The following is a 16,947-nucleotide window of genomic DNA, read 5'->3' as shown; positions in this document are numbered from 1 at the left end:
TTTCATGGGTCACAAAATACTACTCTTCTTTTGATTTATTTCCAACCATTCAGGAATGTGAAAACCATTCTTAGCCCATGAGACATACGGGCAAGCTGTCAGATCTGGCCCACAGGCCATAGTTTGTCAATGCTTACCCCATCATGATGAATGCCAGCAATGAGTTGTTATACTACATGAATGTGTATGGTCCCTGTCCCTTCATAATACTCCTTTACCAACCCTGAGAACTAGGACTTATGAGTGGATCTTAAGTTCACAGTTGGCAAATTTAAAATCTTACGGGAAAAATATTTTCATTAAAATTAAACAATGGGCCAGGTGCGGTGGCTCACACCTGTATTCCCAGCACTTTGGGAGGCCAAGGCCAGCGGATCAGCTGAGGTCAGGAGTTCAAGACCAGCCTGGCCAACATGGTGAATCCCTGTCTCTATAAAAATACAAAAGTTAGCCAGGCATGGTGGTGTGTGCCTGTAATCCCAGCTACTCGGGAGGCTGAGACACGAGAATTGCTTGAAACCAGGAGGGGGAGGTTGCAGTGAGTCAAGATCGCACCATTGCACTCCAGCCTGGGTGACAGAGTGAGACTCCATCTCAAAAAAACAAAAACAAAAACAAAAAAACTTAAACAATGGTCAGCACACTTAAAAGAAAAAGGACATTTTACCTGTCTTAAGTCTCAAATAGTGGGAACTATGTAATTTGTTCCTAGTTGCCATCCCCTCAGAAAAAAATGGTAAGATCCCTGAGATAGTGGTGAGCTTGTTTTACTTTAACAATACATCTGCTGAGACTTTTTTCAATGTTGGTTTATCCATCCAAATGTTCAATGTCCTGTCTTTCTGGTTTTTTTCTTTTCTTTTTATTTATTTATTTATTTATTTATTATTATTATACTTTAGGTTTTAGGGTACATGTGCGCAATGTGCAGGTTAGTTACATATGTATACATGTGCCATGCTGGTGCGCTGCATCCACTAACTCGTCATCTAGCATTAGGTATATCTCCCAATGCTATCCCTTCCCCCTCCCCGCTAAGATTAGTATTTGTAGACCCTCATCTCCTCAGTCCCACCGCAGTCCAAGACAGTGGATGCTTGATACATAAAAAGCTATAGATTTTCTTTCTTTAATCTAATCTATGAATCTACAACACTTGCAAGTATTGTCCTGTCTATGAGAGCTTTCTAGGCATTTCTAACAAACACTTTAAGGCTCTATTTTCCTTGTGTTTTGTTTGTTTCACTTCAAATTTCATTGCATACTTCTTTACTACTGCAGACTTTCTCTTTTAACTCTCTTTTTATTTCCAGTCCCAGGATTTCTCTTTTTTTCGCGATCCACAACAGTTGTCACTTGAATGAGGCATATATTTGAACTATGTTTCCCAGTTACGTCCTTTTCCCAGTTAAAAGGTCCCAGCATCATATTCCCAAGTGAACCCACAGGGGTTCATTGTACTTTCTTTTTTGTGCAGGGTTGAAAATGTCCATAATAAAAAAGATTTTATAAAAATAGAGCATACATTCCTATATTCTAGATTTGGTCACAAGAGGAATTTGTGGTTGGGAAGAAATTAGCATATTTATATGCCACACCACTCCCTGGCATGCCCTCCCTATTATCTGCCTGGTAAAATTTTTCTCAGCCTCTGAGGTCTAAGCAGGACACCTAGGGAAGCATCTCGATAACTCTCTCATCTGCATTCCCAAAGCACTTTATACATCTCCATTAAAGCACTTACTATTGCATTGTGGTTAGCTGTTTACAGAGCCATCCCACCACCAATCTCCCCTACCCTCCAAGCCTATAAGCAACTCTCATATTTTGTTGCATCCCCAGTGCCCAGCACAGTGCCTGGAAAAGAGGATCAACATAGCATTTAAAAGAGGATCAACATAGCATTTCACAGTGCCTGGAAAAGAGGATCAAGATAGCATTGCTCAGGAACATTGAGGGCTGTGTCTCCACTAAACAGGGGTTTCAGGGGGCTTCCCTAGCCAACTTCCATAAACACTCTCAATCTTTCTCCTTTCCTAAAAAAAAAAAAATAAATAATCTAAGTAAAAACACAACTTCAAAACAAGTCCCCCCATGGCCTTTATACAATGAGATTGCTGCCCTAAACTGTTCCTCATAGGAATTCATTCCGGCATGAACACTGCAGAACATGCGAAGTTCTCTTAATACCACAAAACAAAAAGCCTACATGGCACTCACAGTTTTCAAACTATTTCACCTTTTTTTCTTCTTCCATTTGTCCACTTATCCCTGATAGTCCTATCCTCCTTTTTCAGACACTCAAGGAAGTAAAAGTGACATGTCCAATATCAGAACTGGTAACAGCTCTGTGCCTAAAACCCTTAACTTATTGATCTGTCCACTCATCTGACTCTTCTGATGCTAGGCTCAGTATCTGTGAAGGGTTTTTTTTTTTTTCCTAGATTTTTTTTCCCATTATGAATGGTGGCATTAAATGGGGGCACCATGCTCTAAAAAATCCATTTCAAGCAAAATCATTTGGGCAGATACACATTATGAAAAGAGAGAGTCGAATATGTCCCACTTGTGTTAGTATTGCTCTATGATTTTGCCGTAAGTACTTCTTATTGACTAACGGGTTTCCAGTGAATTACCGACTGTTCAAAAAATGCCATGCCATGCATTTCTACACATAGAAATATGTTATCTATTATCTAAAAATTTTGCTCATAAGGAAGCACTACTATTTATAGGTTAGTGCAAGATCTTGAATCCCATATAATTCCTTTTTCCTGAACTATTAAATTTAGATACTTATCACATTAACAACCTCTATACTTTAAATGCTCTTAGTTCTTCTACATAATCCTGTGTGATTTAACCATTACTTTAATTCTCTTACTATTTATTGCATGAATTCTTCTAATATTAGTACATATCATTTTAGACATAAATAGGGCACTGCCTGCCAAAAAATCTTGCTACTGAGTGGTAATTGAAAGTCAAGATTATTTCTCAGATATATTAAGCTTTTCAAATGAGCTACATTTAGCTTTTCTCAAATTACTTAATATTTTTCAACAAAGGCCTATAATAGAGTATGCAAAGCATGTCACACTTAAGATTTTCAAGTTTGATCTGGTTACGAATCTGTTAATTGAAAATTTTTCAATATGGCAGAGCACAAAATATTTCACACAAATGCAAATAGAGATGTCATGCAGATAGCTGCAAGACGTGAATCATTGCCCTTCTGCATCAAACTCCGAAATTCAGAGGCAGTTCACTCTGCAAGATTTCTTGCTCAGTTCTTAAAAGTTCAGATGCATCACCTTTTAATCAGGGTAATAAGCTATAATTGCTAACATACTGTGTAATGTTTACTGCTAAACCTGCAATCTGGACAAACAGAAAATTATGCTGTCAGAGCCTGGAAACAACTGCAATCCACTGTTAACACACACATCCTCCTTAGAGAGAGCTGTCGTCGGGAGTTACATGCTTTATGGTTTTAATTTTTTTTAGCGTAAAGATCTTTTCCCGAGAAGCAGGTATTAAGAGGAAAGCAGCCTCCCAAATGACCTTCTCTAACACAGACCTTGAGCGAGCGACTGCGGGGGCAGAGAGCTGTGAATTTCAGCAAGGGACTCAACAGCTCCACTGGGTCCCTCACACTTTGCTTTTGAGAACAAAAAAAGAATGTTACTCTGCACCTGCCGGTGCCCCCACCCCTCTTTAAAACTTAATACCCCGCAAGGTCTGCATAGCCGGAAAGGGTCTTCTGTCGATTCTTCTGTCCCGTGATGCCAAGAGAAAATAAACCCCCACCCAGGAGCGGAGCCTGGAGTCGCGGCGGGGCAGGGGGTTGGAGAGGTGGGTGCTCTCTCCCCTTACTGCGCTGCATTTTCTCCACCACGTGTAATAATCTCATGCCGCTGGCACCCCACGAGAGGCGGGGATCCTTGTCCTCCTGTCTCCCGGACGAGGACCTCAACCCCTTCCCCCGCTCGGGGACCCCGGCCACCCGCAGCCCGGCCGCGCTGCGCCCAGGTGTGGGGCTGCAGCGGTCTCGGGGCCCGGGCAGCGCCGCAGAGCTCGGCCCCCGGCTGCGGCCCCCGGACGAGCTACCTTTTATCCAGGCAGGCGATCCACTCGGCGGAGGAGGAAGAATGGGCAGCGTGCGCAGCGACCATGTTGAGCAGCAGCGCGCGGTGTCCCTGGCTGCGGCGACCTCCCGCGCTCGCTCTGCCTGCGCCTCCGCCCCCGCCTCGTCCGCCGCGCGGACCCCGCTCCTCCCGGCCGCCCGGCGACCAGCGCGGCTGCGACAGGCCCGCCCTCCCCGCGGGCTCCCGCGGCCTGGGGCGGTGGGGAGAGGGAGGGGACCCGGGGGGCGGGACGCGGGCGCGGGGAGGGCCGAGCCGCCCGCCCGCCGCTGCACTGCGGCGCCCGGGGGTGGGGATTCCGCCCCGGGGTGGGGACCCCTCGGTCCCGCTGCTGGGGGGCACTGGGGGTGGCGACCCCGGCGGCCGGCCACCTGCGACAGGTGGCCGCTGCGTCCCTCGGAGACTGGGGCCCCACCCTCACTCCGGGGCCTCTGAGGCGGGGCGGGAGGGCAGGCGCCAAGGCGGAGTGGGGAGAGGGCTGCCAGTGTCTATATATTTTTCATACAGCACATGCCACTAAAATGGCTGCTGCCTCTCTGTTTCCTTAGAAACCCATAAGTCTTCCTCAGCAGCTGTCGAAACTTGCCGGCGGTTGCTTGCTCACCTTTGCTGTCTCCCCTTCAGAAAGGGCTGGAGGGGAGGGCGAAGAAGGCTTGGCGTGGGGACGCCCGTCGAGTCTCTCAGTGAGGAATGAGAGGCCAGCTTCTCCTGCGGGGTGAGGAAGGGCTGGGCGCAATGGGCGGCAGTGCGGGCAGGGCTGGGGGCAGGGAGGGAGGAGGCCGGTGGGCCCGATGTAGACTGAGGGGGTGACAGGCTGAAGTCACTGGCCTTGAACCCTGGGCCTGCCTGGGCTTCCATCACCTGTATGGTGAAGAAAACACAGTTGAGAATGGGGAGTAGCCCGGCCACAGCAGAACTGAAGTTTTAGGATGCGGGCCCAGACCCCGGACGCGCAGGTGAACTTGTATGGCTGGCCCCACTTGCTGTTCTTCCTCTGGCTGGAGTGTTGAATGGGTGGTGATAACGGCCTATCTCTTGTAGATGTTCACACAAATGTCATGTCTACAAGTTGTTCAGTTACACTCTGCCAAGAACCAAATTACACACCAATGGTTGTTTAGGAATTTGGGGACAAGTTAAATGTTTTGGACTATTACCAAGCACTGTTTTGATATTTATGGCACTACATTTGGGGCCAGACAATGGGGGAAAGGAACATAGCATTGCTTTCTTCTACTGTTCTCTGCTGCACCCCCCCCCCCGCCCCACCTCCTATCCAACCCTGCTCAGGGGAGAGTCAAGGGGACTGGAGAGAAGGAAAGAGCAAGTGCTTTCTGGGATGCTTTGATCCTAATAAAACAATTATTACCATGATATAAAAGCCTCCAAAGATGTGCCATTTCCCTCTGCTGGATAATCAGGACCTAGTTTCAGACCTGCCACAGTGTTCCCACAGCAACTCCTCCCTCCCTGCTCAGGGCTTTTCCCCCCGTTAACCTTCATTCTGTTAATTTCTATCATGTTTATGGTAATATTTAAAATAATATACTATATAAAGATTAACCAAAGGTATTTATGTTGTGGCTTTTTTACTATACAGGTATGAAGGAGGAACTGTATCTCCTATATATATTAAGTTTCATCTATAAAGACATCAGAGAGCACCTGAGAATGTTTCAAGGTCACCAAAAGCTTTCTGAAAATGCTCTTCTGCAAAGAAGGTTTCCAGGTAAGGAGTTAGAGGAGAAAGGAGCTGCACATCACCTATCATCACACAGAGGCTCAGAGCTGCTATAGCTTTGGTTATGATACTAATAATAGTCGCCATTTATTGAACATCCACTGAGTGTTAGACCCTGTGCAGTACTCCTTACATGTGTGATCCCGTTTAATCTTCAGAACACTCTATGAGGCAGAGCCAGAAGGACACTACTCCACAAAGAGCAATAAATATCCTTGAAAATGTAATGAAATATTGAAAATGATATGTATCAGTACTTTCAGGGAGAGTGTTAATTGGATTGGAAGGAAGACACTGATGAGCTGCTGGGAGTGAGAGTGAGACCCTCGAGGAGTCTACAGTGCATTTTAAGGAGTGTAGCTCTGATGAACTGCAAGGCCTTTGTTTTGCTGTGTGGGGGCCCTGCCTTTTCTCTAAAGGGAAGTTGAAGACTTATTTAAAAAACATCCTTTCGAAGGAGAACCAACAATCACTAGCTTGTCCAGAGAATGCTCATGTCTTCATCCAGCCCTGGAGGTAGGTACAAGTAACTCCAAGATACTCACTAAGACACTGAACTCAGGAAGGGTCGATAACCCACCTACAGGAAATGGGGCCCCGGAGTGGAATTTGGGTCTGTCTGATTCCAAACCCTTGCACATCAGTGATGGTGTCCCTGTTTCTGCCAATAGAATGGGAGTATAGGGCATGTCTACAATGACTGTCCAGAGAGTAAGAACAAAATAGTTATAAATCAGTTTTTTAATGTAAAAATAGAGAAATTTGTGAGGAATTAAAAAATAGAGATCCTTAAAATATCAGGAATAGCTTTACTGTTCCATAGATTATCTTGTGATCTGAAAGGGATTTGATTGCTGGTCAAGAACTACAGAAGTAAAGGAAACTCTGTTGATAATTAGTTATTATAGTATTAAGAGGAAGAAAACGGGCTTTTACTTGGATTGGATGGGAAAGGCAAAGAACCAAAGAATATTTATTCATTTCCCTCTCTTTAAAAGAACATAATGTATGTCAGTCCCAAAAGAGCATATGTTGTATGATCCTATTTATGTGAAACTTCCAGAAAAAGCGAATCTATAGAGATGGAAAATAGATTAGGGATTGCCTAAGGCTGGGAGGTGGGAATAAGGGATGACTGCAGATGGGCCTGAGAAATCTTCTAGAAATGATCTAAAATTGGACTGTGGTGATGGATCCACAACTCTATAAATTTAATAACAATCATCAAATGGTATAGTTAAAATGAGTGAATTTTACAGTATGCAAATTATCTCAATAAAAATATTAAGTAAATAAAATATTAATAAACCTATATGGAGAGGAAAAATAATATGATTGATCTTTTGGGGGGAAATAGAGAAAAGTATAGGAGAAAAAGTAAAAATTACGCATAATTCCATCACCTAGAGGTAATACTGTTAATATTTTAGTGCACACAATTCTAAACTTTTCTGTTATAAAAAGATAGAATCAACGCCAAGCACAGTGGCTCACATCTGTAGTCCCAACAATTTGACAGGCCAAGGCAGGAGGATTGCTTGAGGCCAGGAGTTCAAGACCAGCCAGGGCAACATAGTGAGACCCCCATCTCTACAAAAATTTTTAAAAAATTAAAAATTAGAAGTGATATGATCATACATGTACCCACAAACACATACATATAACTAGCTATGTATATGTATATATGTGCTTACATGTATATGTATAGATACATGTATTCAAACAGACTTGAAAACATTAATAGTTTATAGGCTACTTTTTCTATTGGAATGGAAAAATGCTTTACTTTCCTTAAAAAATCCTTAAACATTTTTTCCTGGCCACCAAATATTCTAGTGTACAGTTATAATTTACTTACACTATCTTTTGAGACTTGTTTTTTCACTGGGAAAAGGTATTATCTGCTTAATCTCCTTCCTATAGTTTAGTGAATTCTTTCTCTACTAGAGAACTAAGATCTCTACTGAAGATCTCCATGAGACAAGGATGAGACAAGACCAATATCTGTTAATGCTATGTAGGTCCTCAAATGAGTTGCTAAATGTCTGATTTCCATTTTGTTCATCTGAGCAGAGGTTCAAAGTTAGGAATTTGAAGGCAGGCAGCCAAGTTCAAATTGCAGCCATATCTTCTACTAAATGTTTGGCCTTAAATTAACTACTTAGCCTAAGACTCCGTTTCATCATCTGTAGAGTGGAGAAATTAATAGTATTATACATGAATTTGGTATTTGTAAGGTATTTAGCATAAGTGCCAAGCACATAGTGAGTGTTCAATAACTCTTAGCTATCATTCTCCATATAGTGCCGATAATACTAGGTGCTCTCTGCATTTCACAGGGACCTGGTGGTGATAAGCCGTCGAGATCACTTATACTAAAGGGCTTTGACATCTATAAATTGCAAGTTTTGGCTATAAAGGATACAAGGGATGGGTCTCCTGAGAAACCTATAGAAATTCTCCAGGAAATTCTATCATAGATTGGGCATTCACTCATATCCGTATATGGGGGAAAATCTGATTCATCATGTTTTAGGTACCTCATTGGAAGGTAGGTTATAAAAACACATCTATCACTCCTGCTGGTGATATAACCAATTCAATGAAGACGCAGTATTCCTTCGGTGAAATCATAAAAGCAATTTTAATGTTTTCTCTCACTGTCCTTTTAAACTTGCACAGTGAAGGCAATTCTACCTCTGCCACTGGATATAGCTTGTTTGGTCACTTATAGATAATAGAAAGTACCAGATTCTTTCTATTAGAATGCCCAAACCAACATATCACTACATATTTCAATCTTCATTTCAAAGAAAAGAATTCTGCCCTCCTCCCCAACCTACAGCTGGTCATAGGCAGGTCTCAGCCTTTAGGAGAGAAGATGTGGTCAGACCTTTCCTTCCTCATCCCAGACCACCATGAAAGCTGCTGGTTTTGACCCTTCCAGAATCAGGGTAGGGAAGGGAAGAGAGAAAAGAAGGGGCAAGAAAGTTCTTACTTTACTGGGACAGTTGTAAGATGGCACTGTCTTTTCCAAACCTGGCTAATGTCAAACCTGCTCTTTCTCTTATGGGTGCCTTCATTTTTTCTTAGGTGCCCCTGCTGCTGGGCCCCCCACATAAGCAAGTGTCACTGGATTTCCTGAGTCCCCTCCAAATTTCCTCCCTCTGTAGGACTCCCAATTTGTCTTCCACCCACACCCCAGCTGTCTTCTTGAGCATGATTTAAAGGGGCTCCAGGATCGTTCTCTTCTATGTGTCCCACATTTGGTCCATAGGGACACTCAACACCTATTTTGCTCTAATAAACTCAGAGTGCAGACCAATCCTGCCAACAGTACAGCCTCTTCACTTGCCAAAGAGGCTCACCAGTCCCTCTCTCTTGATCTGTAGGTTTCCACGGCTGGAGTCAGACAACAATCTCCTATGCTCCCAACTTACAGGTTCTCTGAGTGGCCCACATGGAGAGGAAAAAACAGTATGAGAAATATTATTTTTCAAGACTTTCCATGACTAAAACAAGAAAATACTCCGTTTTTAGTCATGATTCTCCAGAGAAATAGAACCAATGGATTATATATCTGTAACTATGTCTATATCTGTATCTATAAAAGGAGATTTATTATGAGGAATTGGCTCCCACAATTATGGAAGCTGAGAAGTCCTACCATATGCCATCTGCAAGATGGAAACCCAAGAAAGCGGTGTAATTCGGTCTGATCCAAAAGCCTGAAAACTAAGGAAGCTGCTAAAAATCCCAATCCAAGAGCAGAAGATGAGATGTCCCCATGCTAGCAGTAAGGCAGGAAAAAAGGGGCAAATTTCTCTTTTTGTTCTGTTCAGGCCCCCAACTAATGGGATGCTGACTCCTTGAGGAGGGCAGTCTACTGAGTCCACTGATTGAAATGCTGATCTCATCCAGAAAAACCCTCACAAACACACAAAGAAACAATGTTTAATCTGAGGACCCCTTGGTCCACTCAAGGTAACACATAAAATTAAACAACTCCTCACGAAATCTTCCTTTAATTTCTCCTTTGTAGGCACTGTTATTTCCCCCTTCAGGTGAGAAGTTTTGGACCCATGAAACTGGTCTTTAGTATTTTGATTTAAAGTTTGCATCTTGGCATCTCACTTTGGAATTTCATATTTATTCTATTTGGGTGCCTGACGTGAAACTTGCAATTTAACATCTGTGACTTAGGCTAGTGAAAACTGAATCAAGTCAACTTCCTTCCACACCTTCAACATTAATTCCTACTCAACCAAGACAATTGCCTTTTCTATGCAAAGTGATTCGCCTGGGAGTTGTGAGGAATACCATACTCATTAGGGAAGTACAGCTCCACGGTCTCTTGAACTTTCTAAAAAAGAAATGCATAATTAAAAATATCTGATCAGGAGAGTCCCAATTTGTGGGTTATAATAAAAAGGTTGTGGTTTGTTTTAAAACTGATTTGTCCATTTAGGGGAATATATTTGGATTAAGATCTTAAAGCGATAATAAGGGGAGACAGGAAAGTGGCCAAAATTTTATTTACGATACACATTTTTTTTAGACTTTACTGCTAAAGCAAAAGTCATAAATGACCCACATTTAGGACCTCAATATTTTCAGTACTAAATTAAGTATTGAGGAAAGAAAAGAACTTTCATCTGAGGATTGTGAGCCCTTACGAATTGTTAGGCCCAGAGAGGCATTAAAATGAGATCACAGTTGTGCCCTATTCCCCACTCTGAGCTATGTATTTACCTCCTGAAACTGCTTAACTATTGCCACAGTAGCTATAAATTAACCTAATAATGCCACACCAGACACTATAACCCACACCCTATAGCTTAACAATGTATAGCCCATCACTAATCAGTGTTAAGTCTGTAAACCAATGAGAATTCCTGACAAACAACTTTGTATCAGCCCACTCACTGTTTTCCTTTCTTACCTTTAAAAGTCTGCCTGTAGGCCCTTCACAGTGGCTCACTCCTGTAATCCCAGCACTTGGGGAGGCCAAGGCGGGTGGGTCGCTTGAGGCCTGGAGTTCAAGACCAGCCTGGGCAACATGGCAAAACCCCGTGTCTGCAAAAAATACAAAAATCAGCCAGGCATGGTGGCACTCGCCTATAGTCCCAGCTACTTGGTGGGGCTAAGGTGGGAAGATCACTTGACCCTGGGAGGTTGAGGCTGCAGTAAGCAGAGATTGCACCACTGCCCTGCAGCCTGGGTAACAAAGTGAGACCCTGTTTAAAAAGGAAAAAAGGAAAAGAAAAAAAGAAGATAAATAAAAGTCCACCTGTAACTGCTACTAATCAGAGTTATCTATTCAGGGCAGCACGCATCTATGCTCCTGGGCTGCAATCTTCAAACTCCCGGCCCAAATAAACTCCTACTTATATTAACTCTGCCTCAGTTCCTTTCTTTTAGATCGACAGTATTATTACATTTCTTTGTGACTTTTAGAAGCAGAGTTTTTCTTTTGGTTTTGTATTTCTATCATTATGGCATGTAAAAGTAAATTAAATTAGAAAGGAATTAGCTATTTAGTTTTAACTGTACTTTAGATATATCCAACTTCAGGGCACTAGAATTAAGGCAAACAACTAAATATAAGTGCAAGAAAAAAAAATGGTTTGAACTTGTCTGGTGACTATCTTCCAATCTCCAGCTTTGTAAAAGACTAAGGTAAAGTTCTGTTTTGTACTCCCCGTGCTCTTCAGGTAACTTCATAGGTGAGGGCAGTTATAGTTCCTCGTTTTACAGAAAGGTAAATTATCCAGTCAGGGGGCAAAGTTAAAATGAACTCTCTTAATTTAAAAAAAATTCAGAGTTAAAATTTGTGACTTAGTTATTAATGGAAGCAAGTCTTAAGAGAAAAGAAAAATCTTTTTTCCTGGAAGTAATTGCATCTGGTTGAGAAGCATACCGACCTCTATAAAGAAAATGGTAGTTATTAGTGTTAGTTCCTGTAACATACGAACTCCCTGCCTCCTGGGAGGCAGTAGGCTAGGAAAGAGCTTGAACTCTCTGCCTCGCCCCCTTCCCAGAAGGGACAATTCCTCACAAACCCAGAATGGTGAAAGTCAGCAATCCACAAATCACTCAGGTCCAAACTGGGTTCAGCACTCCACCTATGCCACAGTCTTCCTCACCAAAACGAAGCCTGCACTTTCTCACCAAAACAAAGGGAGAGTGTTACATATGCCACTTTCTCAAGCTCAGTTGGTAAAGTTGCAGTAATGAATTTTGGTACATAATTTGCAGTGAGGAAAATGTCACCATGTCACAGCTTTAGTCTTAGGCCTATTTTCTAATGGTGGAGTATATTTATTTTGGTGAAATAACAAGCTGCCATTGCTTTTTATTATTGTACAAAAGACACAGAGTACATTATTCAACTCAGAAAATCTCTACCTGTGTTATACTCATTTTTCACACTAAGAGAGAAAATTACCACAAACCAATTTTGAATGAATTATGGTCACCCAGTGTTTGTTACAATTTCCTTTTCATCAGTAATCCAATATGGTCTCCTACATATTTCAAAAAATGGATGACTTTATATAGTGGATTCCACAGAGAAAATAGCACAGGAAAGAGAGAATGTGACCAAAAATCATATTGATTATATTGAACCAAGAGCATGTTGACTTGAAGGAAGTAAAATGGAGAATTGTCATTTAAAGTGAGACACATTAAATCTTGACTGGGCAATAAATAATAAGGAGCTGGGCTCTTTTGCTTAGGTGACACTAATTTTCACCTTAAAAATATGATAGTGCCACAGCTAGTAAAGAAGATATATTTATTGGCATTTTGGGACTAAAAGTACTAGTTTGGTTCCAGAGATAGAAGATAACTCAGGAAGCTTAGAAGAGGTCAACCTGGGAAGACAGGATTCTTTCTCCCCACCCGTGACTCTGCAGGAAGCAATACCCTCCCCTCTGGGCAAGGTCGACCCTCCAAGTCCAGATGAGAAGAGTTCCCTCTGTCTGCTCTTTCCTCTGCCTGATGACCCAGAGGCTTTGCAGCTGTGATCCTGGCAGCCCCTGGCCTCCTCAGGGAGCTGCAGAATTCAAACCCTGGAAATGGAGCTCTGCTTGCAGCTGCACCTGGGGCCTGACCTGCTTAGGACAGGCCTGTCTGGACCTAAGAGAACCCCACTGCCACCCACTCAGCTACTCCCTAACAGACTGCAGAGACCAAGTCTTTTTCATTTCTTTATATCCATTGATTCCTCGAGTCATTGAAACTCAATATTTACTGAGCACCTACAATGTGCCAGGCACTGTGATAGGCACTGAAGAAAGGGCAAAGGACGAGCAGATGAATTTCCTACTTGCAGGGAACACTGTGGTAGTGAGTAAAATGAGACATAGCAAATAAACACATAAATATATAATATGTCAAATGGCGATAATTGATGTGAAGAATGATTAAGCAAAACAAGGAAATGCAGAGACAGGGAAGGAGCATCTATCTGGTATGAAGTAGTCAGAGAAGGCCTCTCTAGTCAGATGACATTTGGGCAGAACCCGGGGCCTGTCTCAGCACCACCTGTTCCTTTCTTGGCCACTTGCTCCCTGCAGCCACCACAGGCCCCTGTGGTTTTCCTGCCTAAGGCTCACCAGCCACAGGCCTAGAATATCTGGCTTCTCTCCCCACGTCCAAACTCAGCTGAAATGCCAAACTGCAGGACCTTGTTTCCTGAGCAACTGCCAATGGGGCTGAATGATGCAACTCGGAAAAGAAGAGGATTTCATTCCCCCTGAATGGACTTTGCACCAGTGGGAGACAGGAAACAGGAGATTGGAGGATACTGGGCAGCTTAACTGCCTCTCCCTTTCCCCCCGCCCCGTCTGGTGCACAATTTCTCCACACAGCCTGCTGTGTGTGGCCAAGCCTGTGCGCCGACTGAGTGTTATGGGTTGAACTATGTTCCTCAGAAAGATATGTTGAAGTCCTAACCCCCAGTAACTGTGAATGTGGCTTTATAGCATTTGGAAACAGGGTCTTTGCTGATGCAATCAAGTTAAGATGAAGTCATTAAGGGGGTGGGGGCCTAATCCAATCTCTTGTCTTTAGAAGGAGAAAGACAGAGACACATCAGGGGAAGATGGTGAGGTGACAATGGAGGCAGAGATTGGAACAATGCATCTAAATGCTAGGCAACACCACAGAGAGCTGCAAACACCAAGGCTAGAAGAGGCAGGGAAGGAGCCTCCCCTACAGGTTTCAGAGGGAGCATGGCCTCGCCATACCTTTACTTCAGACTTCTAGCATCCAGAACTGTGACACAATACATTTCTGTTGTTCTGAGTGACAACAGTGTGTGGTGTGTTACTACAGCAGCTCTAGGAACTAACATATCGAGTGGCCAGCTGTGTGGGATTGTACCTCCCAAGTAACCCTCTAAGACTTAACCTTTGCCCAGGGCTCTGTCTCTAGAGAACTGTGACAATGATAGGTAGACCTGAATAAAGCGAAGGATGATATCTGCAGGGATATTTGAGGACAGGGAGTGCTAACAAGGGAGGAGCCAGTGCAAAGGCCCTGAGGTGGCAGTATGCTTGGTGTATTGGAGGAGCAGGAAGGTGGCCAGGGTGTTTGGGGAGTGAATAAGGGGAAGAGTGCTCAGAGGAGAAGTCAGAGAAGGGGCCAAAGACATGTTCTCTAGGGCCAGAAAGGCCTTTGGATCTTTTCGACATTATCTTCTTAACATGTAATTTATATAGTAGTAAAATGAACAAAATGGGTGACTATTTTGTGAATTTTTTAGATACATAAAACCATGTGATCACTATCCAGATCAAATGTTGAACATTTCCATCACCCCAGAGAGTTCACTCCTGCTACCTTCCAGTCAATACAACTTACCAATCCTGAGGCAACCACTACTCTCTCTTTTATCACCATAAATTTGTTTTAACCTGTTCCTTAATGGCATATAAATGAAACTACATAGCATGCTTTTGCTCAAAATAGTGCTTGTGAGGTTCATCCAGGTTGCTGTATGTATACTTCAATTATTATTATTGCTGAGTAGTATTCCATTGCCTGGACATATCACAAATTATTTCTCCATTCTTCTGCTGAATATTTGAGTTACTTGCAGTTTAGGCCTATAATAAATGAAGCTGCTAGGAACATTTATGTGTTCCTCTTATTTTGGTTGTATGCAATCATTTCTCTTGGTATAAACCTAGCAGTGTACTTTCTGGGTCAACTGGCTTAGGTTTAGGTTAACTGGCTTAGGTTTAGGTTAACTGTATTCGTTTACACCATTTTATACTCCCGTCAGCAATATATGAGTTCCAGGTATTCTGCATCCTCACCAACACTTGGAGCCTTTCTGGTAGGTGTGTAGTGGCATTGCATTGTGCTTTTAATATACATTTTTTCTGCTGACTAATGCACACCTTTTTATATGCCTATTATTCACATATCTCCTTTTATGAAGTAGGTATTCAAGTCTTTTGTTCACATTTTATGTTTTTGTTATGGCCACATCTCACTTCCAGAATCTGTAGTGGTTATCTATCGCAGCATTAAAAAAGTACTCTAAAGCTTGACAGCTAAAAACAACAAACATTCATTCTCTCACACAATCTCTGCAGGTCAGGAACCTGGGTGCAGCTTCATGGGGTGGTTCTGGCTCAGGGTCTCAGGTTGCATTTGAGCTGGTGTCTGAGGTTACAGCCCTACCTATCAAAGCTGAACCAGAGCCAGACTCCATGTCTAAACTCACTTATGTGAGCTTCAGTGTGAGAAATGTATGAATTTTGTTTGATGAAATATTGAAAAGCTTAACAACTTCCTCCTACTCTCATTGGCCTCTTAGTGCCCAGTGTCTGAGTCTGAAAAATCTCATCTATAGGAATCAATGGCAGCAAAGACAGAACCAAGGTCCCACGACTATCGGGGAGGTTGGCAGATGAGTGAGGAAAAAGGGGTGTCAGCAATCTAAAAATATTCAGGCTCACAGAAATATAACTGTTTGAAATGACTCACTTTTATTAAGATCCTGCCATCTCACTTACCAGCTTAAAAAAAAATAGATCACAGCAGAATGTTTCAAATTCTCCATAAATGGCCATTTGATCCAGCAACCTACCTGTGGAAATTTGTGCCAAGATTAGAATCTACAAAACACATACAGAGATGCACATTGAAGTATTATTTATTAGGAATCTAAATTGTGGAATCGTTAAAGAGAGTACATATTCCCTCAAAAGAATACCACGGTGTTATTAAAAGTAGTCATTATGAGTGGTTAGGATATAATATAATATTACAGGAAATTCTTAGGATATACCATGAAGTAGAAAAAACTTTTCTTCCCAGCTTTTCAATGTGAAAATTTTTAAACCTACAGGAAAGTTGTAAGGCCAGAACAATAAATGCTTGTATAGTCTTCATCTAGATTCTCCAACAGTGACCACAGTTGCCACATCTCTTTAAGTGTAATGCACATCCTTTGAGAGTAAGTGCAGACATTTTGATACCATGGTCTAAGTACTATAACACCTATCTAAAATTGTAGAAGGAAACTCTTCTACAATTTTCACACTCAAGACATTTAACATTGATATAAACTTTATATTCAAATTTATCCAAAAGATTTAAAACTATCTCTTTGGCATGTTTTATCCAGGACTCAATGGAGGATTGAGCATTGCATTTAGTTGTTGTGCCTCTTTAGTCTTTTTTGATCTAAAACAATCCCTCAACCATTTTAAAAAATTCTTTCATGACATGGACATTTTTTAAAGACTCTGGAACAGTTATTTTACAGAATATCCTTCAATTTGGATGGTCTGTTTCCTCAAGATTAGAAATTACATGAACTTCTTGGCTAACTTCTCCATTTTATTTTGTGTTCAAAATATATTACTCTTTCCCATGTCCTGTGAAAATAAAAAATCTCTAATGTGTTTGTGAAAAAGATTAAGCTAAGATTTAGTTTGGATGCAGTGGGATTTGGACTTAGGTGTGTGTATCTGAACTTCATCCTTTGTCATCAAGAGGACAGTATAATAACTAAGAACATGTAGCTTAAGAAATCCA

At 42.2% G+C, this 16,947-nt stretch overlaps 1 protein-coding gene across 9 annotated transcripts in view; it reads right to left on the bottom strand.

Annotated features, from left to right (window-relative positions):
- Window positions 1-16,947, bottom strand: part of RAPGEF4 (Rap guanine nucleotide exchange factor 4) — a 381,527-nt gene that overhangs the window by 313,035 nt on the left and 51,545 nt on the right. For 2 of the 9 annotated variants that reach the window (XM_054548822.2, XM_054548826.2), the window contains exons 3-5: window positions 15,921-15,994; window positions 10,829-10,962; window positions 4,750-5,006 (exon numbers count right to left, since the gene is read on the bottom strand). The exons of 1 other annotated variant lie outside the window; for it this stretch is intronic. In XM_054548822.2, the coding sequence (XP_054404797.1) occupies window positions 4,750-5,003 (254 nt within the window). In that variant the 5' untranslated portion in view covers window positions 5,004-5,006; window positions 10,829-10,962; window positions 15,921-15,994. 9 annotated transcript variants of the gene reach the window in all.

This window comes from Pongo abelii, chromosome 11, assembly GCF_028885655.2.
Source record: "Pongo abelii isolate AG06213 chromosome 11, NHGRI_mPonAbe1-v2.0_pri, whole genome shotgun sequence".
NCBI lineage: Eukaryota > Metazoa > Chordata > Mammalia > Primates > Hominidae > Pongo > Pongo abelii.
Note: the sequence above shows the minus strand (reverse complement) of the source record. Positions and strands in the feature narration are given on the sequence as shown.